The sequence below is a fragment of the Hyperolius riggenbachi genome, chromosome 7 (assembly GCF_040937935.1).
Source record: "Hyperolius riggenbachi isolate aHypRig1 chromosome 7, aHypRig1.pri, whole genome shotgun sequence".
NCBI lineage: Eukaryota > Metazoa > Chordata > Amphibia > Anura > Hyperoliidae > Hyperolius > Hyperolius riggenbachi.
This window is the reverse complement of record NC_090652.1, coordinates 93,881,690-93,906,715: the sequence shown is the minus strand read 5'-3', so window position 1 is coordinate 93,906,715 and position 25,026 is coordinate 93,881,690. Positions and strand designations below refer to the sequence as shown.

The following is a 25,026-nucleotide window of genomic DNA, read 5'->3' as shown; positions in this document are numbered from 1 at the left end:
GCTGCTAGATTTGGGCGCAGCTAGCGCCGCCATAGATTGTAATGGGAATCAGTCTATAGCGGCGCTCAGTGAGTAACGTCGGCTCCGTCAGAAGACGGAGCCGAAGTTGCTTAACCCTTTCTGGACCAGCACCCTCTGCCCCCTTAAGGACCAGAGGGTGCTGGTCCAGCAAACCGCTGCTTCCCGATGAATCGCCGCAAGTTACCATCCCTCCCGCCAGACACACCGCTCTGTCCCCGCCGCAGGCTGCTCTCTCTGCCGTCGCTATGACGGCAGAGCGCTGTGCGCGGTCAGGAGCCGCTTTCATTGGCTCCTGACCGTCATTCCATGTAAGCCAATGGGAACGGCTTACATGAATGACAGGGCCAGGAGCCAATAAAAACGGCTCCTGCCCGGCTCACAGTGCTCTGCCGTCATAGAGGCGGCAGGGCATCACATTGCGGCGGGGGCAGAGCGGACCGAGCGACGGAGATGGGCGGGGGCGCGCGGTCAATGGGACGTAGAGCTTACGTCCGGTCAGGACTGCAGCGCCCCCTGCCCGCCGTAGATTTATACTCGCTCGGTCCGCAGGTAGTTAAAAAACACAATAATTCGGCCTCCAGCAATCGCTGGAAGCCAAATTATTTCAATCCCCCACTATCCATGGCGGCCTGGAGGGGGAATAGTAATTAAAACAGCCCGGACTTGTGCAGAAGCAGGATCAGCCATATACCGACTGTATCCTGCGCCCAAGTCTACCGGCGCCGATTTCAAATGTACTCCTCTTTAAGTGTCCCTCTTTCTCATCTCAAAAAGTTGGGAGGTATGGAAATGCTAAAGCAAGTGCGAAACTTGTTTCTCTTTAGTTGTTTTCTTGAGTATCTGTTTTTTTATTTTTTACTATTGTTTTCGCCTTGGGTACAATTTAAACAATTCAGCTATGTATATAAAAGCCTGTACACGGATACCAGCCAAAAAAACAGGGGCAGGCTGAATCTAGTTCAGAGTACGGACTTTTGGTTGCCCCTCTGTGCCTTTTATATTTGCCAGCAGGAGATAACAGAACGTTACTGTCAGACACACAATTTTTCTTCATTGAACAGAACGCATCGCCTGGTCGGATTCTATAGCATCTCCTTAGCGCACGCATCCTGTCAGCGCGGTTGCCATGGCAACTGTCAGTGTCCGCCCTCAGGATGGCAAGATGGCGGCGCCCAGTGAGAGGCAGCACGGTGGCGGAGCTATGAGCGGCTTTCCGTTCCCTGTGGCCGGTATGAAGCCGGAGGAGGGAGCGACCGGAGAGGGAAAAGGGAAGAAGCCTTGCAGGGCCTGTGTGGACTTCCGAAGCTGGATGAGGGAGCAGCGGAAACAGAATGCGGCCAGCCAGGTGAGGGGGACGGACATGTCACTGCGAGGCAGAGCGCTGTGACACTGAGCAGCTTATATACACGGATGTCAGAAGGATGAGCTGCCTCTGGCGTCAGGTGATCCCCCATCCCGTGTGTCACACTGCAGCAGTATATCCAGAGCAACATAGGATCAAATAGTGACAGTGACGCATGGATCTCATGAATACCTCCTATTGAAGTGGACCTGAAGGGAAATTTTTAAATTTGTAAAAAATAAAAATAAGACGTTCACTTTAGTAGAGGGAAGCCTCTGGATCAGAGGTGTAACTAAGGAGCTTGGGCCCCTAGTGCGAGTTTTTCATGGGGCCCCAAGCACTCTTGATACAGAGCCTAAAAACCTGTCAAGGACAGCTGCAGTGTTAGAGAGGTGTATTTAGAGTAATGAAACAGTTTGTTTCTGAAAAGAGAATACAATGGAATCTGAACTTACCCTGGGGCTTCCTCCAGCCCCTGTAGCCCACGTGGGACCTCGGTGTCCTCTGGGTCCCCTCCGTTCTCCCGCTAGCGGCTCTGGTAGCGCACAACTTGGCTGAGAGTCGTGCGCAACTTGATCACACGCCTATTGCCGTTTGGTTCGGTCTTTAACAGTTGCACGCTACTGGAGCTGCCAGCGGGAGAACAGAGGGGATCCAGAGGACGTCGAAGGTCCTTGTGGGCTACGGGGAGGCAACTGGAGGAACCCCGAGATAAGTTCAGATTCCATTTTCATCCTCTGTTCAGGGTCCTTTAAGGATCACCAGTATGCAGTGTACATATAGAGGTGTTCGTTAACAGCATAGCACCAATAAAAATAAGATGGATGAAGGAGTGGTGGGCCCCTCTAGTTCAGGGGCGCCGTTGCGGTCATAACCTCTGCATCCCCTATTACTATCCACTGTTCTGGATAGTCCTGAGGCTTCCCCCATTGTCCTCGATCACACTGATCCAGCACTGGGACCCTCTAAGCAAATCCCAGTAGCATGCAGCCACTCAGGCATGCAGGCACAGCAGTGAGACTGTGCTTGAACATGAAGGGGAGGGCAGCTGTGAATTAGAGGACAGTCCAGACGAGCAGCGGTGGGATTCAGAATGACATTGGAAGCCTCTTGTTCACCGTCAGGATAACGTACAGCATGCTGTGTGTGTACCGGACAACATGTGCGCTTATAGTGGCAGTGAAGCATACTTGCAGCGTATTGTATGCTTCAGTGTATGGTCGCACCACACACCTAATGCATAATGCGACTTTTCCGGCACTGATGCGATGGTATTGTAGCGTGCACAGTGCAAAGGACCCTAAGGTCCTGTTTCCCTTAGGAGAAGCATAGGCGGAAGCCACTAGTCACCAGGGAAGCTATATGGGGAGGGAAGGAGGACCACTAGACCCCAGGGAACTGTATGGGGGCACTGTATCATCAGGCAATGCTGTATAGGGGAGGGGGGACCAGTAGACTTCCAAGGAATGCTGTACAGTAGAAGGGGGGCCACTAGACTGCCATAGATTGTTGTATAGGGGAGGAGGACTACAAGACTGCTAGGGATCTCTGTATGGGGAGGGGGGGCACTAGTCTGCCAAGGAATGCTGTATATGGGAGGAGGTACCACTAGATTGCTAGGGAACGCTGTATATGGTAGGGGGTACCGCTAGACTGCCAGGGAATGCTGTATATGGGAGGGGGTACCACTAGACTGCCAGGGAATGCTGTATATGGGGGGGGGGGGGTACCGCTAGACTGCCAGGGAATGCTGTATATGGGAGGAGGTACCGCTAGACTGCCAAGGAACACTGTATATGGGAGGGAGTACCACTAGACTGCCAGGGAACACTGTATATGGGGGGGGGGGGGTACCACTAGACTGCCAGGGAATGCTGTATATGGGAGGAGGTACCGCTAGACTGCCAGGGAACGCTGTATATGGGAGGGGGTACCGCTAGACTGCCAGGGAACACTGTATATGGGAGGGGGTACCACTAGACTGCCAGGGAACGCTGTATATGGGGGGGGGGGGGTACCGCTAGACTGCCAGGGAATGCTGTATATGGGAGGGAGTACCGCTAGACTGCCAGGGAATGCTGTATATGGGAGGGAGTACCACTAGACTGCCAGGGAACGCTGTATATGGGAGGGGGTACCACTAGACTGCCAGGGAATGCTGTATATGGGGGGGGGGTACCGCTAGACTGCCAGGGAACGCTGTATATGGGAGGGGGGTACCACTAGACTGCCAGGGAATGCTGTATATGGGAGGGGGTACTGCTAGACTGCCAGGGAACGCTGTGTATGGGAGGGGGTACCGCTAGACTGCCAGGGAACACTGTATATGGGAGGGGGTACCACTAGACTGCCAGGGAACGCTGTATATGGGAGGGGGTACCACTAGACTGCCAGGGAACACTGTATATGGGAGGGGGTACCACTAGACTGCCAGGAAACACTGTATATGGGAGGGAGTACCACTAGACTGCCAGGGAACGCTGTATATGGGAGGGGGTACCACTAGACTGCCAGGGAATGCTGTATATGGGGGGGGGGGTACAGCTAGACTGCCAGGGAACGCTGTATATGGGAGGGGGTACCACTAGACTGCCAGGGAATGCTGTATATGGGGGGGTACCGCTAGATTGCCAGGGAATGCTGTATATGGGAGGGGGTACTGCTAGACTGCCAGGGAACGCTGTGTATGGGAGGGGGTACCGCTAGACTGCCAGGGAACACTGTATATGGGAGGGGGTACCACTAGACTGCCAGGGAACGCTGTATATGGGAGGGGGTACCACTAGACTGCCAGGGAACACTGTATATGGGAGGGGGTACCACTAGACTGCCAGGAAACACTGTATATGGGAGCGGGTACCACTAGACTGCCAGGGAATGCTGTATATGGGAGGGGGGTACCACTAGACTGCCAGGGAATGCTATATATGGGAAGGGGTACCACTAGACTGCCAGGGAATGCTGTATATGGGAGGGGGTACCACTAGACTGTCAGGGAATGCTATATATGGGAGGGGGTACCACTAGACTGCCAGGGAATGCTATATATGGGAGGGGGTACCACTAGACTGCCAGGGAATGCTGTATATGGGAGGGGGTACCACTAGACTGCCAGGAAATGCTATATATGGGAGGGGGTACCACTAGACTGCCAGGGAACGCTGTATATGGGAGGGGGTACCGCTAGACTGCCAGGGAATGCTGTATATGGGAGGAGGTACCGCTAGACTGCCAGGGAACACTGTATATGGGAGGGGGTACCACTAGACTGCCAGGGAACGCTGTATATGGGAGGGGGTACCACTAGACTGCCAGGGAATGCTGTATATGGGAGGGGGTACCACTAGACTGCCAGGGAATGCTGTATATGGGAGGGGGTACCACTAGACTGCCAGGAAACACTGTATATGGGAGGGGGTACCACTAGACTGCCAGGGAATGCTGTATATGGGAGGGGGTACCACTAGACTGCCAGGAAACACTGTATATGGGAGGGGGTACCGCTAGACTGCCAGGGAATGCTGTATATGGGAGGGGGTACCGCTAGACTGCCAGGGAACGCTGTATATGGGAGGGGGTACCACTAGACTGCCAGGGAACGCTGTATTTGGGAGAGGATACCGCTAGACTGCCATGGAACGCTGTATATGGGAGAGGATACCGCTAGACTGCCAGGGAACGCTGTATATGGGAGGGGGTACCACTAGGCTGCCAGGGAATGCTGTATATGGGAGAGGATACCGCTAGACTGCCAGGGAACGCTGTATATGGGAGGGGGTACCACTAGACTGCCAGGGAATGCTATATATGGGAGGGGGTACCACTAGACTGCCAGGGAACGCTGTATATGGGAGGGGGTACCGCTAGACTGCCAGGGAATGCTGTATATGGGAGGAGGTACCGCTAGACTGCCAGGGAACACTGTATATGGGAGGGGGGTACCACTAGACTGCCAGGGAACACTGTATATGGGGGGGGGGGGGGGTACCGCTAGACTGCCAGGGAATGCTGTATATGGGAGGAGGTACCGCTAGACTGCCAGGGAACGCTGTATATGGGAGGGGGTACCACTAGACTGCCAGGGAACGCTGTATATGGGAGGGGGTACCACTAGACTGCCAGGGAACGCTGTAAATGGGAGGGGGTACCACTAGACTGCCAGGGAATGCTGTATATGGGGGGGGGGGGGGTACCGCTAGACTGCCAGGGAATGCTGTATATGGGAGGGGGTACTGCTAGACTGCCAGGGAACACTGTATATGGGAGGGGGTACCACTAGACTGCCAGGGAACACTGTATATGGGAGGGGGTACCACTAGACTGCCAGGGAATGCTGTATATGGGAGGGGGTACTGCTAGACTGCCAGGGAACGCTGTATTTGGGAGGGGGTACCACTAGACTGCCAGGGAACGCTGTATATGGGAGGGGGTACCACTAGACTGCCAGGGAACGCTGTATATGGGGGGGGGGGGGTACCGCTAGACTGCCAGGGAATGCTGTATATTGGAGGGAGTACCACTAGACTACCAGGGAACGCTGTATATGGGAGGGGGTACCACTAGACTGCCAGGAAACGCTGTATATGGGAGGGGGTACCACAAGACTGCCAGGGAACGCTGTATATGGGGGGGGGGGGTACCGCTAGACTGCCAGGGAATGCTGTATATGGGAGGGAGTACCGCTAGACTGCCAGGGAATGCTGTATATGGGAGGGAGTACCACTAGACTGCCAGGGAATGCTGTATATGGGAGGGGGTACCACTAGACTGCCAGGGAATGCTGTATATGGGGGGGGGGGGGGTACCGCTAGACTGCCAGGGAATGCTGTATATGGGAGGGGGTACTGCTAGACTGCCAGGGAATGCTGTATATGGGAGGGGGTACCGCTAGACTGCCAGGGAACACTGTATATGGGAGGGGGTATCACTGGATTGCCAGGGAATGCTATATATGGGAGGGAGTACCACTAGACTGCCAGGGAACGCTGTATATGGGAGGAGGTACCACTAGACTGGCAGGGAACGCGGGAGGGGGTACCACTAGACTGCCAGGGAATGCTGTATATGGGAGGGGGTACCACTAGACTGCCAGGGAATGCTGTATATGGGAGGGGGTACCACTAGACTGCCAGGGAATGCTATATATGGGAGGGGGTACCACTAGACTGCCAGGGAACGCTGTATATGGGAGGGGGTACCGCTAGACTGCCAGGGAATGCTGTATATGGGAGGAGGTACCGCTAGACTGCCAGGGAACACTGTATATGGGAGGGGGGTACCGCTAGACTGCCAGGGAACACTGTATATGGGAGGGGGTACCACTAGACTGCCAGGGAACACTGTATATGGGGGGGGGGGGGGTACCGCTAGACTGCCAGGGAATGCTGTATATGGGAGGAGGTACCGCTAGACTGCCAGGGAACGCTGTATATGGGAGGGGGGTACCACTAGACTGCCAGGGAACGCTGTATATGGGAGGGGGTACCACTAGACTGCCAGGGAACGCTGTATATGGGAGGGGGTACCACTAGACTGCCAGGGAATGCTGTATATGGGGGGGGGGGGTACCGCTAGACTGCCAGGGAATGCTGTATATGGGAGGGGGTACTGCTAGACTGCCAGGGAACACTGTATATGGGAGGGGGTACCACTAGACTGCCAGGGAACACTGTATATGGGAGGGGGTACCACTAGACTGCCAGGGAATGCTGTATATGGGAGGGGGGTACTGCTAGACTGCCAGGGAACGCTGTATTTGGGAGGGGGTACCACTAGACTGCCAGGGAACGCTGTATATGGGAGGGGGTACCACTAGACTGCCAGGGAACGCTGTATATGGGGGGGGGGGGGTACCGCTAGACTGCCAGGGAATGCTGTATATGGGAGGGAGTACCACTAGACTACCAGGGAACGCTGTATATGGGAGGGGGTACCACTAGACTGCCAGGAAACGCTGTATATGGGAGGGGGTACCACAAGACTGCCAGGGAACGCTGTATATGGGGGGGGGGGGGGTACCGCTAGACTGCCAGGGAATGCTGTATATGGGAGGGAGTACCGCTAGACTGCCAGGGAATGCTGTATATGGGAGGGAGTACCACTAGACTGCCAGGGAATGCTGTATATGGGAGGGGGTACCACTAGACTGCCAGGGAATGCTGTATATGGGGGGGGGGGGTACCGCTAGACTGCCAGGGAACACTGTATATGGGAGGGGGTACCACTAGACTGCCAGGGAATGCTGTATATGGGGGGGGGGGGGGTACTGCTAGACTGCCAGGGAATGCTGTATATGGGAGGGGGTACTGCTAGACTGCCAGGGAATGCTGTATATGGGAGGGGGTACCGCTAGACTGCCAGGGAACACTGTATATGGGAGGGGGTATCACTGGATTGCCAGGGAATGCTATATATGGGAGGGAGTACCACTAGACTGCCAGGGAACGCTGTATATGGGAGGAGGTACCACTAGACTGGCAGGGAACGCTGTATATGGGAGGGGGTACCACTAGACTGCCAGGGAATGCTGTATATGGGAGGGGGTACCACTAGACTGCCAGGAAACACTGTATATGGGAGGGGGTACCACTAGACTGCCAGGGAATGCTGTATATGGGAGGGGGTACCACTAGACTGCCAGGGAATGCTGTATATGGGAGGGGGTACCACTAGACTGCCAGGAAACACTGTATATGGGAGGGGGTACCACTAGACTGCCAGGGAATGCTGTATATGGGAGGGGGTACCACTAGACTGCCAGGGAACGCTGTATATGGGAGGGGGTACTGCTAGACTGCCAGGGAATGCTGTATATGGGAGGGGGTACCGCTAGACTGCCAGGGAACACTGTATATGGGAGAGGATACCGCTAGACTGCCAGGGAACGCTGTATATGGGAGGGGGTACCACTAGACTACCAGGGAATGCTGTATATGGGAGGGGGTATCACTGGATTGCCAGGGAATGCTATATATGGAAGGGGGTACCACTAGACTGCCAGGGAATGCTGTATATGGGAGAGGATACCGCTAGACTGCCAGGGAACGCTGTATATGGGAGGGGGTACTGCTAGACTGCCAGGGAATGCTGTATATGGGAGGGGGTACCGCTAGACTGCCAGGGAACACTGTATATGGGAGAGGATACCGCTAGACTGCCAGGGAACGCTGTATATGGGAGGGGGTACCACTAGACTACCAGGGAATGCTGTATATGGGAGGGGGTATCACTGGATTGCCAGGGAATGCTATATATGGAAGGGGGTACCACTAGACTGCCAGGGAACGCTGTATATGGGAGGATGTACCACTAGACTGCCAGGGAACGCTGTATATGGGAGGGGGTACCACTAGACTGCCAGGGAATGCTGTATATGGGAGGGGGTACCACTAGACTGCCAGGGAATGCTGTATATGGGAGAGGATACCGCTAGACTGCCAGGGAACGCTGTATATGGCAGGGGGTACCGCTAGACTGCCAGGGAATGCTGTATATGGGGGGGGGGGTACCACTAGACTGCCAGGGAATGCTGTATATGGGAGGGGGTACCGCTAGACTGCCAGGGAACGCTGTATATGGGAGGAGGTACCGCTAGACTGCCAGGGAATGCTGTATATAGCCAGGGGTACCACTAGACTGCCAGGGAACGCTGTATATGGGAGGAGGTACCACTAGACTGCCAGGGAACGCTGTATATGGGAGGGGGTACCACTAGACTGCCAGGGAATGTTGTATATGGGAGGGGGTACCACTAGACCGCCAGGAAATGCTGTATATGGGAGGGGTTACCACTAGACTGCCAGGAAACACTGTATATGGGAGGGGGTACCGCTAGACTGCCAGGGAATGCTGTATATAGCCAGGGGTACCACTAGATTGCCGGGGAACACTATATAGCAGTGGTCCCCAAACTAAGTCCTACTTACATACAGTGGAGGAAATAATTATTTGACCCCTCACTGATTTTGTAAGTTTGTCCAATGACAAAGAAATGAAAAGTCTCAGAACAGTATCATTTCAATGGTAGGTTTATTTTAACAGTGGCAGATAGCACATCAAAAGGGAAATCGAAAAAATAACCTTAAATAAAAGATAGCAACTGATTTGCATTTCATTGGGTGAAATAATGCTGCATACACACTTGAGATAAAAGTCTTTGGGAAAGGCAAGATCACAGACCAATTTTACCCCATTCCATGTAGTATGAGAGCCATACTCTACACAGTCTATTCTACTGAGCTGAACTCCCCATCAGCTAAAATCTTTGCAAGATGCTGCACACAAAGATGCACGTACACATTCAAAAGATCATTATCTGCAAAAGATCTGTTCCTGCAAAAGACCCATTCCTGCAAAATGCATTCATAGTCTATGAGATCTGCAGATCATCATACACACCTTGTTTAACAGGCAATCATCTGCAGATCATCTGCAGATCAGATCCACCAGGATGGATTTTCAGATCTGCAGATGATTGCGAGATATGCAGATGAAGTCTGTTAAACAAGGTGTGTATGATGATCTGCAGATCTCATAGACTATGAATGCATTTTGCAGGAATGGATCTTTTGCAGGAAGAGATCTTTTGCAGATAATGATCTTTTGAATGTGTACAGCATCTGTGTGTGCAGCATCTTGCAAAGATTTTATCTGATGGGGAGTTCAGCTCCATAGAATAGACTGTGTAGAGTATGGCTCTCATACTACATGGAAGGGGGTAAAATTGGTCTGTGATCTTGCCTTTTCCAAAGACTTTTATCTCAAGTGTGTATGCAGCATTAGTTTTTGAACCCCTACCAACCATTAAGAGTTCTGGCTCCCACAGAGTGGTTAGACACTTCTAGTGAATTAGTCACCCTCATTACGGACAGCTGTCTTAACTAGTCACCTGTATAAAAGACACCTGTCCACAGAATCAATCAATCAATCAAGCAGACTCCAAACTCTCCAACATGGGAAAGACCAAAGAGCTGTCCAAGGATGTCAGAGACAAAATTGTAGACCTGCAAAAGGTTGGAATGGGCTACAAAACCATTAGCAAGAAGCTGGGAGAGTAGGTGACAACTGTTGGTGCGATTGTTCGAAAATGGAAGGAGCACAAAATGACCATCAATCGACCTCGCTCTGGGGCCCCACGCAAGATCTCACCTCGTGGGGTGTCAATGGTTCTAGAACTACACGGGAGGAGTTAGTGAATGACCTCAAATTAGCAGGGACCACAGTCACCAAGAAAACCATTGGTAACAGATTACACCGCAATGGATTAAAATCCTGCAGGGCTCGCAAGGTCCCCCTGCTCAAGAAGGCACATGTGCAGGCCCGTCTGAAGTTTGCCAATGAACACCTGAATGATTCTGTGAGTGACTGGGAGAAGGTGCTGTGGTCTGATGAGACCAAAATAGAGCTCTTTGGCATTAACTCAACTCACTGTGTTTGGAGGAAGAAAAATGCTGCCTATGACCCCCAAAACACCGTCCCCACCGTCAAGCATGGGGGTGGAAACATTTTGCTTTGGGGGTGTTTTTCTGCTAAGGGCACAGGACAACTTAATCGCATTAACGGGAAAATGGACGGAGCCATGTATCGTGAAATCCTGAACGACAACCTCCTTCCCTCTGCCAGGAAACTGAAAATGGGTCGTGGATGGGTGTTCCAGCACGACAATGACCCAAAACATACAGCAAAGGCAACAAAGGAGTGGCTCAAGAAGAAGCACATTAAGGTCATGGAGTGGCCTAGTCAGTCTCCGGACCTTAATCCAATAAAAAACCTACGGAGGGAGCTCAAGCTCAGCGTTGCACAGAGACAGCCTCGAAACCCATTTAGAGATGATCTGCAAAGAGGAGTGGACCAACATTCCTCCTGAAATGTGTGCACACTTGGTCATCAATTACAAGAAACGTTTGACCTCTGTGCTTGCAAACAAGGGTTTTTCCACTAAGTATTAAAGGGACTCCGATTAAAGCGCGCATGCGCAGTACTTTCACGCCGGCCGCCGTGATGACGCGAGGCGGCCGGCGTGTGACGTCAGCCGCGTCATACGCGGAAGGAGCAGCCCGACACTCTGCAGAGTGTCGCCCGGGCTGCGGCCTGTCAGCCATTCCGAAGCGGGGAGAAGGAGAGGAGCCAGGACGCCGGCGTGGGACCTCCCGACCAGCACTGGGCTGGAGAAAGCCCCTGGTGAGTACAACTTTCTTTTTTTGGGTGAGCTCGGAGTCCCTTTAAGTCTTTTATTGTTAGAGGGTTCAAAAACGTATTTCACTCAATGAAATGCAAATCAGTTGCTATCCTTTTTTTTAAGGTTATTTTTTCGATTTCCCTTTTGATGTGCTATCTGCCACTGTTAAAATAAACCTACCATTGAAATGATACTGTTCTGAGACTTCATTTCTTTGTCATTGGACAAACTTACAAAATGAGGGGTCAAATAATTATTTCCTCCACTGTAACAGATGTATTGTACTGTCCCACGTTATGATTCCTGTGAATTTTATAAAGGAAAAGCAGAGAATCCAATTCTAGACCGTTTTCATCTTGGTTACCTTTGAATGAAGCTAATCCTGACATTTCCTCCCTCACTCTTTTTTTCTCTTGCTAATTGTGTATTCATTACCCACTCTCCTCCCAGAGTCTTCACACACTCCCACTGAAGTCTATACTAGGAAGTGCACTGTCTTATGTCATTAGAAGGAGGGGGAAATAAAGGGAAGAGGAGGACTATATTATAGATAAAAAAGATTCCCCAGCATGCAACTGTTTTGCCAGCCAATGGCAATGGCAATTAAAGGGCCAGTGCTCCTAAGGTATGTGATAACTCCAAACCATAACAGCAGAAAAAGTTTTGAATGCAGGATTATTATTATTACTTAATACACTCAGACCAGTTGCTGTTGAAATTTTTTTATTAAATTAATTTTTATGGTGACAATCCTGCTTCAAGGTACCCATACATCTAGCGATTTTGGTGGCCGTCAACCAATAGACAGATCTCTTTCTGATCGGAGAGAGATCTGTTGGCGCCATAAACTGCAGGCCGATTCCTGACCGATTTCAGTATGAAATTTTACACCAGTCGGCCTTGTGATGTCGCCTTGACGCCCCTGGTCGCTGTCCCCCTTAGTGTAATTGTACCCCCATGTGTTAATGCAATACCTCTCCGTCACCCGCCAGATTCCTTTCGGCTTCATGCCCCACTTGGTTGCCAGCAGTGTAAGAGGTAAAGTATTAATGCAGAAGCACCCAGGGGAGAGGGGCTGTACAGTTACACTAGAGGGGACAGTGTCCAGGGCGATTGTGATTATTGCACGTCATTGCGCACTGGATCAAGCATGTAGGCCCGACATCTTGATCAAGCATGTAGGCCCGATCGATACATTCAACCAGTTTCAGCCCAAAATTGGTTAAATCGTCGATCAGGCTTGCTTTTGTCGACACCAATTTTCATCCAATTCAATAATTATCGAATTGAATGGTTGATTGCCTGCCAAATTGGTAAATGTATGGGCACCTTAAGTAGCTGATATTAGCCTGCAGGACAAGGGTTTGCTCCTGCTTGATTTGCATGTTCTCACACCCTCCCAACCTGAGTCACTTATTATGGGTTTGTAGGAATCATAAGGGAAAGCTGAATGAAACCCTTTTGCTGCTGGATTAACCACTTAGCAACTTCTGCCATGGTTTTCTATGTCCTTGTTTACACACACCTATAAACACATGTAAATATTTGGAACTGTTTTCTATTTTTAGAAAACTGAGTACGTATAGCACCATCGTGTGGCCAAAAAGTAAAACTACTTCCAAATACACCATTATTCACTTACCATAGGAACATTAACCCCCTGGCAGTATGAAAAATTCCGCCAGGGGGCAGCGCAGCAGTTTTTTTTTATCTATTTTTTTTTTTTTTTTTTTTTTTTAAATCATGTAGCGAGCCCAGGGCTCGCTACATGATAGCCGCTGCTCAGCGGCATCCCCCCAGCCCCGCCGATCGCCTCCTGGAAGGCTTCCCCCGTCGCCATGGCGACGGGGCGGGATGACGTCAGCGACGTCGGGACGTCATTGGGAGTCCCGAACAACCCCTCGGCGCTGCCTGGCACTGATTGGCCAGGCATCGCACAGGGTCTGGGGGGGGGGGGGGCGCGCGCCGCATCAGATAGCGGCGATCGGGCGGGGGCCGGCGGCGATCAGAGTGCTGGCGCAGCAAAAAAAAAATTATGAAAATCGGCCCAGCAGGGCCTGAGCGGCACCCTCCGGCGGCTTACCCCGTGTCCAGCACGGGGTTACCGCTAAGGAGGTTAATTACATTTTCATTATTTTTGAAACTCCTTCACCCCTAACCCAAAATAAAATATCACCATACATTGCACTAGGGACACAATTTAAACATTGTAATAACCGGGACAAATGGGCAAATACAATGTGTCTGTTTTTATCTACAATAGCACATTTTATTTTTAAACTGCAATGGCTGAAAGCTGAGAAATGGTGATTTTTTTTTCATTTTCCTCTTCCCTGTCAAATGCATATAAAATAATATAATTCTTAGCATAAAATACTGCCCAAAGAAAGCCTAATTTTTCCCGCAAAAAAATAATTAATAGATCATTTCAGTGTGATAATTAGTGATAAACTTATTGCCAAATGAATGGGAAGAGCTTTTGAAGGGGAAAAAAACCTGTGGTAGAGAAGTGGTTAAAAACTCCAGCACATGTATGCTTTACATTATCTACAGAAATGCTGAAGGTTTTTTTTTAGTTATTGCCCAAAAATAGACGAGTTCGAAAAACAAATCACGTCAACATTATTCTTGCCAGTAATCTTGTACATGCTTCATACTATCTCCTTTTCGGCACCCAGTGGATTTCATACAGAACTACAAAATTATATACATAGGTTTACACAGCAAAATAAAAAAAAGTGTTGCCATCAAAATCCTTTATAAAAACTCACCAGAGGCGGAGGTATGTAAGAAATAAATATAGCCCTTTATTGCAAAGCTGTTATTTTGCTGAGTTAAGACATGATATGGTAATGGTACAGTACAAGAAAGAACAGCTCTGGGGTACACATTGAAACGCAAATATTACAGAATCCATTATCACAGCCACCCCGGCTTTACCAAATACAATTGATCCCCTCCTGATAATAGTTGCTCCAGCATTTTAGCATTCATGAAGCTAGTGTGAAAATGTTATTTAGAGGTACATAAAAAAGAATCTGGGAGGCCTCAGTTTGTAGATGAAGAAGGTGGTGCATTCTCACGCCAAGAGTTTATTAGCAGACTTAACATTCTAAAGGCTCATACACACATCAGACCATAGTCTTTGGAAAATGAAAGATCACAGACCAATTTTACCCCCTTCCATGTAGTATGAGAGCCATACCTTCCCAGTCTTTTCTATGGAGCTGAACTCCCCATCAGAAAAAATCTTTGCAAGATGCTGAACACACAGATGCTGCACAAACACAAAAGATCAGTATCTGCAAAAGATCTGTTCCTGCCAAAAATCCATTCCTGCAAATTGCAATGATAGTCTATGAGATCTGCAGATCATCATACACACATGATTTAACTGACATTCATCTGCAGGTCAGATCCACCAGGATGGATTTTCAGATCTGCAGATGATTGCTTGATCTGCAGATGAATGTCAGTTAAATCATGTGTGTATGATGATCTGCAGATCTCATAGACTTTCATTGCAATTTGCAGGAATGGATTTTTGGCAGGAACAGATCTTTTGCAGATACTGATCTTTTGTGTCTGTACAACATCTTTGTGTGCAGCCTCTTTCTGATGGGGAGTCCAGCTCCATAGAAAAGACTGTGAAGGTATGGCTCTCATTCTACATGGAAGGGGGTAAAATTGGTCTGTGATCTTTCATTTTCCAAAGACTATAGTCTGATGTGTGTATGAGCCTTTAGTGATGACTTCAATGAATATGTAAGATTGAGGCTGGTTTCACACTGCCGGCCTGTGTTGCTGGTGTGATGCAATTAGATGATTGCATTGCACCGCAACGCTAAAAAAAGGTCTTTGGGCATCTCTGCGTTAATACATGGTAATCCCCGTTCTGGCATCAGGCCAAGCAGAAAGGGAGTCTCTTTAGTGCTCCCTGCATGTGGCTGAAGAGACGAATTGCGCAGAAGTGTATTGACAAAACACGCTTCCTCACAGGCGCGACACAAATACTTGCGGAAAGCAATTTAAAATAAATGCGGCTCCATAGACTTAGGCTCCCTGCACACTGCAAATGAGTTTTCCGATTCCATTTCCAATTCCGATTTTCCCTGAATACATTCAACAGAAAAACTGATCAAAAAATGCAGCCTGCAGTAAAGATTCAAAAGTGGAATCTGAATCAGATGCAGTGTGCAGGGAGCCTTAAAGCGGACCCAAACCAAACATTTTTTTTAATTCAAAATATTTAGTTGCACCACTCTGACACATACAAAGATAAATAAACACTCCTTTAAGCCTATGAGCATTTCAGTGCATGCTTTCACCCTTCTCTTTCCATAACTAGGGTTATACAGGAGGCAGCCATTAGCAATTCCTCCTTTGCCGGACTCCTCCTACTCCACCAGTCTGCCGGATTCTGTCCCGGCAATATGAAGGGAAGGGAGGGGTTCCTCCAATAAATGTAAAATATTTTATATTTGTCATCATGCAGCTGAAAAAAGGCTGCTATTTATTATTATAATTTAGAAAATAGATTTTATTTCTGAAATCTTGTATTTTTAATTTGGGTCCACTTTAAGTGACTTCCTCTCCGAAAAAGTAACCATTGCGTCGCACAGGCCTGGTATGAAAGGCCCCATAGACTTTCATTGGTGTTGCATCACCCTTCGGTATAAACAAGGTAATGCAACGTCCCAGTGTGAAAGGTGCCTTAGGCTACTTTCACACTATACGCGGCATATCGCAACGCAGCACTTTCCCCCGCAAAGTGGCGAAATTGAAAATGAGTAGAAGTTTCTAAGTTGTGATCCACTTGTGTAACATTTTAGGTGAAGGCTGTGGTCCTGGCCTCCTAAATGCGTAGATGTGGTCCGTGGATGACATTTTACTGCTTCTTATGTTACTCAGCAAGTTTATTAATCAAACTTAATTTATGTAAAAAAAAAAAAATTCAATGAAGATACCCATTCCTAGGGAAAGTTCTTAACCTAAACCCCCGGGGCCCCAATGACTTAAGCTTGATCAAAACAGACCTCCCGTCCCCTTTTAGAAATGACCTACCCTAAACCCTCTTTCTAAAACGGAATGGAATATGTTTTATAATCAATAATAATAAATTAGTGGTTGAAGTATTAGGCTGCTTACACACAGGGACGTTACAGGCGCACGTTAGTGCGCCTGTAACGCTCCCCTAACGCACAGCAATGTAGCTCAAGTGGGCTGTTCACACAGCCCACGTTGCGTTACATGTAACGCTGTACGTTGCCCGGAAAGTGCAGCATGCTACGGCGTTAGAGCGGCTATAGCCTCGTTAGACTGTTTACACATGCGCAGTAGGGGGCGGAGAGGAGGCGGGGAGAGCCAGCTACAGTAGCCGCGCACATGGCTACTTAATATTCACTGCACTGGCGGCCGCTGATTGGCCGGCGGGACCACGTGATTCGGAGTGTCACGCTCCGCGTCACGTGGTCCCGCCGGCCAATCAGCGCCACTCTGGGAGACTTTATAGGAATAGAGCCGCCTAACGCGGCTCACTCTACCGTCGGCTCTTGCAGCACCATACGTTGTGTTAGGTGCACGTTATGCGACCTTAACGTGGCACCTAACGCAACGTCTTGGTGTGCAAGTAGCCTAAATGTACTAAACGCTGGCTCCATTTCCCAGCTCTGAAAGTCTGAATGGATGGTGGTCTCGTTTTGTAAAGGGTGTGATGTTCCCTGAATTGCATGGAGATCTTGGCACAAGTGTCACAAAAGATTTAAAATGGATCCAGCAATTTTTTTTAAATTTTTTTTATGAGTTCTCCAAGAATTTATTGTGCTCGACAGATTTATCGTCTCCAACTCCTTGTAATAATGTCTATGGAAATTACAGTAGTTTGCTGCTCCTACACATTCTATGGGCATGTAATGATTTGTACTGTTTTTCTGTGTAGTGATCCTAAAATCTGCTTTTAAGCCTTGTTAACATTGCGTTTTGCTTCCGTTCACGTTTGAGTTAGACGTTTTTTTAAGCGTTTTTCTGTCCGATTCCCGGCGCTTGGGTGGGCGTTTTTTGGGGGGAGGGGTTAGCGGTTTCCGACGCGTTTTTTCCGAGCGTTTTAGTAATTCACTTCCTAAGACGTAAGTCAGGAAGTGAACTCTTTGATCCGTAAAAGAATAAATACAATGTATTTATTTTTTAAAACGTGAACGCAATCGCTCCACAAAGCGGTTTTGTGCGCATTTTGCGTTTTTCCTATACCTTCCATTATAGCAAAAACGCCCTAAAATGGCTCAAGCACCGCTTTTGAAAACTGACAGCGTACGGAACTCATAAGTGAGAACTACACCATAGCACAACATGGTGTAGCCTCTTTCTGTGCGTTTTGGAAAAACCGCCAGCGCTTATATTTTTCAAAAAACGCCTCTACTGTGAACAAAGCCTTTTTGAGGGTGGCCATTTGACATGTTGGACTTTTTGTATTGGCTGGGAGTTCAGTAAAGCACCCTGACTCACTGCTCTTCTTTCAGGAGGTAGACATTGAAGAGAAGGAGCGGCCGCCAGATTGCCCGCTGGATCGAGAGGAATTGGGCCGGAGTACCTGGTCTTTCTTACATACAATGGCAGCTTATTATCCCGATAAACCCAGCGACAAGCAGCAGCGAGAAATGGGAAGCTTTATTAACCTATTTTCCAAGTTCTACCCCTGCGAAGATTGTGCAGAGGACCTAAGAGAGAGGTTGGTAGGATTTCTCTGTTTTCTCAGTGCATACAGCAGCACAAATTATAAAGTGTCAAAACCTAGTTAACTTAAATCTCCATTCCAGCCACCCTAAAATAAACCTTTGCTCTACAGTAGGACACAGTAAAATAAAATACTGGCTTTTTAATACCAAAATGATCACCTGACCACTCCTGTAATTGGTTGATCATCTCTCATCATGTATAGGCGGTGGGTGTTGCTGTACTGGGTTGGAGCAGAACCAAAGTTAAGTTTGACTTTTTAAAATTATGTAGTTTGAACTACCTTGACACTAGAAGCGATGATTCTATTGCAGGGGTCTAACAATAGACCCTGCAAGGGATGCAGCCACAGAGGGCCCCGTGGGGGGAGAATTTTTTTTGTCCCTGTCCTTAGAGACTGACCACTAAGGGCACAGAGAGAATAAGCTGTTTGCTCTCTGCACAATTGTTCTAATGACTGCATCTGCTGAGCCACTGTTTAGGAATTATATAAAGTTTTGCAGACAAAGATTTGTAGACAGTCCCTATTCAGTGTGCAGCAGGCTCTTGTGTATAGCGCCCAGACCCCAATGTCTCTACCTCTCCCCAAGTGCTCTGTACTGTAGTGATGCTGGAGAAGTCTGCAGAGCCAATTCTACTACACCAGAGATGGACAGAGTGAGTGTAATAAGCTGAGGCTGGGAGCACACTCGTCTGTCAGTTTTCTGTATGTGTTTTCTGCACACCATGTGTGTCTGTAGGTGTGAAAATGTGCACGTTTTATCACAAAAGCTAAGGTAATTGAAAATGTGTGCAGTGCTTCACTGCTGTCTGTTTTTATCTGCATGGGGAAAACACATTCAAGTGTGCATTAGCCAATTGAATAACATTGGTTCTCAGTTTACTAGTGCAGAAAGCAAGGGAGGGGGGCCCAGTGATTCCTAGTTACGCCCCTGGTCTATTGATTTATTTTCCTAAAGTCCTCCAATATGTTTGTCACGTATTTGGGAAAGGTAAAAGGTGAGTGGCACATGCACCAGAAGGCACAGCATTTCAGTAGGTCAGCCTAGTGTCTTGACAAAGGAAGAGGCCTTCAGATAACAATGGGACTCTGGCAGGGATAGCCCATGTGACATGGTGTTTTGTGGGCAGAGGGGGAATGTATTTATGCAATAGTGGGAGAGACTTTGAGGAGATGGCATTTCACTTGAAGCAGAGTTATAGATTGCCCAGCAAGCTCATGGGGAACCAGAACTCCTAGGATACCAGAGGTCAAATATTTTTAAGGATATTGTTTTCCTCAATGCCCCCCGTAACGCGCCTAAAAGCCCCCCGTAATCCTCCTCTGGTCGTCCAGGTTGATCTTCGCTGCGCAGGCGCTAGCCAGGCTGTGCGCATCCTACAGCGTGCGTCTGTGGCTGGGAGTGCATTGCGCATAGTGACATTTGACCTCTGCCACCACCAAACTCCTCATCCATTCCCTCATAATTTCCCGCCTTGACTACTGCAATGCCCTTCTGTCTGGTCTCCCTATGACCCCGTATAGCCCCGCTGCAGTCTATCATGAATGCGGCAGCCAGAATTATCCACTCCTCCCATCGCTCCACCATGGCGGCTCCCCTCCGTGAATCCCTCCACTGGCTTCCTATCCAGTCCAGAATCAGATTCAAGATACTGTGTCTGGCCTACAAATCTGTCCACAAAACTTGTCCAACCTACATTTCCAATCTTACTCAGAGGTACACACCTAGCCGCTCACTCCGCTCTTCCAATAAACTTCGCCTGACCGCACCCCCCCATTTACCCAGTCCCATGCATGGCTCCAGGACTTCTCAAGATCTGCTCCAACACTATGGAACTCCCTACCTCCACCCATTAGGGCAGCCTCCTCCTTCAACATTTTCAAGAAGGCTCTCAAAACTCACCTTTTCACTCTGGACTACCACCCCTCACAAGTGCTCTAAACCCGCAGCTGAACTCTGGTCCTCTACCTCTCATGTCCCTACCTCTCCCTCTAGATTGTAAGCCTTTGGGCAGGGTCCTCCTCCTTTTGTGTCCTACCTGATCATGAACCTCCATTACTGTGAACCCATGCTATGCATTTGAATGAACCTAACTTGCCTAATCTCCATGCTCCATCCAGTGACTAAGCATTACCTTGTACTCATACTGTGCTCTGTGATCTGGTTTTCTTGTATTCCTGTATTGTCATATTGCTGTATGTCACCTCTAAATATTGTCTGTAACTTAAACTAATGTCCAGCGTTGCGTAATATGTTGGCGCATTACAAATACAATAAATAAATAATAAATCATACAAATGCGCAGTGCGCTCCCCGGCACAGGTGCCCGCTGTAGGACGCATACACCCTGGCCAGTGCCTGTGCAGTGAAGATCAACCCGGCCGACCAGAGGAGGATTACGGGAGGCTTTTATGCGAGTTACGGGGGGCATTGAGGAGAAAGTTTCTCAAAAATATTTTACCTCTGGTATCCTTTAAGGCTGTAAGGAATCTTTTACAGCAAAGTAGAAATGCTGAGTTTCAGACCACTTTAAAGCGGAACTGATCACTTAAAAAAAAAAAACAGTGTTTCACTTACCTGGGTCTTCTGCCAGCCCTGTGCAGCCTTCCTGTCCCGCGCCGGTCTTCCACAATCCTTTTTTTTTTCTCCCGCCACCTGCTACTTTCGGTTCAGTTGAAGAGGCAACTGCATCTACACCCCGGGCCACGCATAGCTTTCTTCGTGTTCCTGCCCGCTATAGCATCCTGTGCTATTAGCAAGCCGAAACGCGAAGAAACCTACGTGTGGCTCGGGACACGCGGACGCATTGGCTGTCGACAGTATGACCGACCCGAAAGTAGATGGTGGCGGGAGAATGAAGGATTGTGGAAGACCGGCGCGGGAAATGAAGGCTGCAAGGGGCTGGCAGGAGCACCAGGTAAATAAAACACTTTGTTGTTTTTTTTTTGTTTTTTTTTAACTTTCAGTTCCGCTTTAAGAAGGCAATCTCTGCATAAATTTGCAGGCTGCATTCATTGGCATAAAATGAACATAACATTTGAATCCGCAAAATTATTAGCATCTCATTGAGCTTCTTTATCAAGGGCATCAGGCGTTACATAGAAAGCCATGTCTGTTGTTCCCAATAAATGTGCAAAGCAGTTTGTTTTAAATGCACTGCGCATGCTCTCCTGGCTGTCACTGCGCGTGCTCTCCTGGCTGTCACTGCGCGTGCTCTCCTGGCTGTCACTGCGCGTGCTCTCCTGGCTGTCACTGCGCGTGCTCTCCTGGCTGTCACTGCGCGTGCTCTCCTGGCTGTCACTGCGCGTGCTCTCCTGGCTGTCACTGCGCGTGCTCTCCTGGCTGTCACTGCGCGTGCTCTCCTGGCTGTCACTGCGCGTGCTCTCCTGGCTGTCACTGCACAACATGAAAAAGGACCATTGGTGAAAATAGCCTGAAATGTAAGGCTCTCTATCGCTGCTGCACGGATTGGCGGGTGGTAGGGTTAATCACTGACCTGCTCTCCCATAATTCAATTCATGTAAAATGTTAATAATGCCACGCACCATAATCAGCCTTGTGAGCTGTTACAAGTGTTGCATTCCTCCAAGGTTTTTGTTAAATCTTGATTGAAGACCCCCCCCCCCCATGCATGACAGCTAATTTTGGCGCAGAATTGCATCAATGATTTGGGCGCCCCCTCCCCCGGTATGTGAATTACAGCCAAGTGACTAATTTGGGTGCCAGCCGGAGCTCAAATGATAAAAAACAAAGTAATTCCGCCTCCGGCGATAGCCCGTGCCCAAATTGCACATCCCCTCCGAGTTTGGGAAATTGCCATAGTATATCAGTCCCTTTGGTTGTAGATTTGATCATTAGATGTGGTGGGGAATGATCCGAAATGTCCATGTCCAGTATCTCTGCTGCTCTCATTTCGCATCTGACACCATTATTAAGTCTATTCAGTTCCACATGTCATTAGGAGTCAAATAAAATGTATACTGCCTGTCATAAGGCTGGATATTCTTCCATATATCGAAAACTTTTATTTGTCCTGGTGTATGTCTTAACAAATCTGACAGATTTTGAATTGGTGTATCTCCTCGTGGGGAATTCTCAGTTATCTTTTCAAAAATATTTTCTGAACGACAGTTGTTAGGTCCAACTCAGAATAATGTAGCGAGTAGGGAGGCTGGCTGGCATCTTAGTATAGCGCCTGGATGTATCAACCCTATATTAATTCCCTGTGTTAGGGCAGCCCCAAACCCCCGCCCCCACTGCACTGGAAAAACACACCGGAAATCGCACACATGCAAAATCACATCACAGTGCATTCAAAACACTGATATGTGCCTGAAAACATGTTTTGTAGTGAGAACAAAGCTCTATAGCTGTTTATGTTCTGTTTTAGGCTAACCAATAATCAGCCTGACACCAGCAGTGGGCACAACCTATCCCAGTGGATGTGCATGCTTCATAATGACGTCAACAGGAAGCTGGGCAAGGCGGAGTTTGACTGCTCGAAGGTGGACGAGAGGTGGCGAGATGGCTGGAAGGACGGAACCTGCGACTGATGAGATATTTATCTGTGGGTTCAAATTTAGAGTTTCAGCTACCTGTTCATAAATGAGAATTCTAATCAAGCTCTTAGTGAATGTATAGTTTTCTTTTTCATTAGAACCGCTAAAATAGCTTTAATCAATTGAATTGGGTTAATATGAAATATGATGTGTAACTATAAATGTGACGTGTACTTAGTGCTGTAAGCAGGTGATGTTCCAAGCAAATCTTTAACAAAAAGCTGCCTGTTTGATGTATGGTTTGTGATAACATCAAATTATTGCACAATGACATTAGAATGTGGAGTCATTCCACCTAAGCAAGTCCCCAGACCTGGCTGTTGTTTACATATGTTGACATTGAAAGCAGGGATGGTCTGAAATGCCGATTTTCGATTACACGGAAGTTCCGATTTCTACCAACGCCGATTACTGATTCTGCAGATTTACAATCATCCGATTACCGGATTCTTTATTTTGTCATTTTTTTAAATTTTTTTTTTTTGCATTCTCTGATTGTCCAAATACTTCCGAGTTGTTATGGAAGTATTGGACCAATCAGAGAATGCAGAATTTTAACGCAATACTTGGAATACCACAGAAGTTTTAGGCCAGTCACAAGACTCAGGAATACACGGTAGTATCAGAGTTTTGTGATTGGTCCAAAATTACTGCACTAATCTGATTTTCAATGAAAAATTCTGCATTCTCCGATTGGTTCAATGCTTTCGAGTTCTGTAATTGGGCTAAAATTACAGTTGCAGTAAATGGGATTTCTGCGGAAATGCAGATTTCCATTTTGCGATTTTCGAATTTCGATCCGATGTGCAGAAATTTCAATTCCCGCAGAATCCAAATGAACATTCCTAATTAAGAGTATTTTTTTCTTCCTGATAACTTGCAAATAATTATACATAGAACTTTCCTGAACTCTCCATTCCTAATTTTATATTGAAGTGGCGAACGACTGAATTCTAAATAACACCCATGATAGTCTGATGTAAAATCTGCATTATTCAGCTGCAAATTTAAAAAAAATAGCCTTTTGAACTTTTTAGCCCTATTCTGATATCAGCAGTGCTTCCTCAGTCAGATATAAATGTTTTGGCTTCTGCTTACTTCTCAGGAGAACCCAGGCTGAATTTGACTGCTGTGCGACTGTTCAATCTATGTGTAACAGATGACTGTACTTATGAGGATCTGCTGAGCCCTGGGAACCCCTGGTATTTGGTTGGACTTCTTAGGGCTGGTTCACTGGGCTTCTGGCAGCGGCTCGTTTTGCCGATGCTACTGGTAGAAGCTTTACTGCAGAAGAGCAAAGAACCCTTTAGTATCGATTTCTGGCTTTTCATCATCACGGTTTGACCCCCACAGGGGATATGGAATCCAGGATGTAACAAGACGACTGGTTTGAGTGTGGCATGTACCTGGTTAACGCGAAAAGCCAGTACCGTCATTTAAAAATATCTTCCATCCACATCAATGGAAGCAGTGCTCTATCCCTTTTAGCGTCACTGTCGTCGACAACCAAAAATGCAAAAAAAGGACTTGGGATAAGTGATTAACCACTTGAGGACCACAGTCTTTTTGCCCCTTAAGGACCAGAGCCTTTTTTTCCATTCAGACCACTGCAGCTTTCACGGTTTATTGCTCAGTCATACAACCTACCACCTAAATGAATTTTACCTCCTTTTCTTGTCACTAATACAGCTTTCTTTTGGTGCTATTTGATTGCTGCTGCGAGTTTTCGTCTTTATTATATTCATCAAAAAAGACATGAATTTTGTCAAAAAATGACTTTTTTAACTTTCTGTGCTGACATTTTTCAAATAAAGTAAAATTTCCTATACATTTGAGCGCAAAAGTTATTCTGCTACATGTCTTGGGTAAAAGTTATAGCGTTTACAAACTATGGTGCCAAAAGTGAATTTTCCCATTTTAAAGCATCTCTGACTTTTCTGACCACCTGTCATGTTTCATGAGGTGCTAAAATTCCAGGATAGTATAAATACCCTCCAAATGACCCCATTTTGGAAAGAAGACATCCCAAAGTATTCAGTAAGAGGCATGGTGAGTTCATAGATTTTATTTTTTGTCACAAGTTAGCGGAAAATGACACTTTGTGACAAAAAAAAAAAGTTTACTTTTTTTTCTAACTTGCGACAAAAAAAAAAAAATGAAATCTGCCACGGACTCACTATGCTCCTCTCTGAATAC

The 25,026-nt window shown here is 47.9% G+C and overlaps 1 protein-coding gene across 2 annotated transcripts; it reads left to right on the top strand.

The window, feature by feature from the left end:
• Positions 1–1,117: 1,117 nt before the first annotated feature.
• GFER (growth factor, augmenter of liver regeneration) lies at positions 1,118–24,620 on the top strand. Of its 2 annotated transcripts, XM_068246738.1 has the most exons (4): positions 1,118–1,366; positions 18,056–18,264; positions 22,662–22,838; positions 23,936–24,620. In XM_068246738.1, exons 1-3 carry the CDS (start codon positions 1,148–1,150, stop codon positions 22,822–22,824), a joined length of 591 nt encoding a protein of 196 aa, XP_068102839.1. In that variant the 5' UTR covers positions 1,118–1,147; the 3' UTR covers positions 22,825–22,838; positions 23,936–24,620. The 2 variants fall into 2 exon arrangements, with proteins under 2 accessions (XP_068102839.1, XP_068102838.1); XM_068246737.1 differs by lacking the exon at positions 23,936–24,620 and having other exon boundaries at positions 1,120–1,366; positions 22,662–22,893.
• The last annotated feature ends 406 nt before the right edge of the window (positions 24,621–25,026 follow it).

What these genes read in the sequence shown, in the direction of transcription:
- GFER (XM_068246738.1), top strand. Translation starts at nt 1,148, where the DNA reads ATGGCAACTGTCAGTGTCCGCCCTCAGGATGGCAAGATGGCGGCGCCC. An exon ending in AACAGAATGCGGCCAGCCAG is followed by an intron (nt 1,367 to 18,055) that starts GTGAGGGGGACG and finishes CTCTTCTTTCAG; the next exon opens with GAGGTAGACATTGAAGAGAA. An exon ending in GCAGAGGACCTAAGAGAGAG is followed by an intron (nt 18,265 to 22,661) that starts GTTGGTAGGATT and finishes GTTCTGTTTTAG; the next exon opens with GCTAACCAATAATCAGCCTG.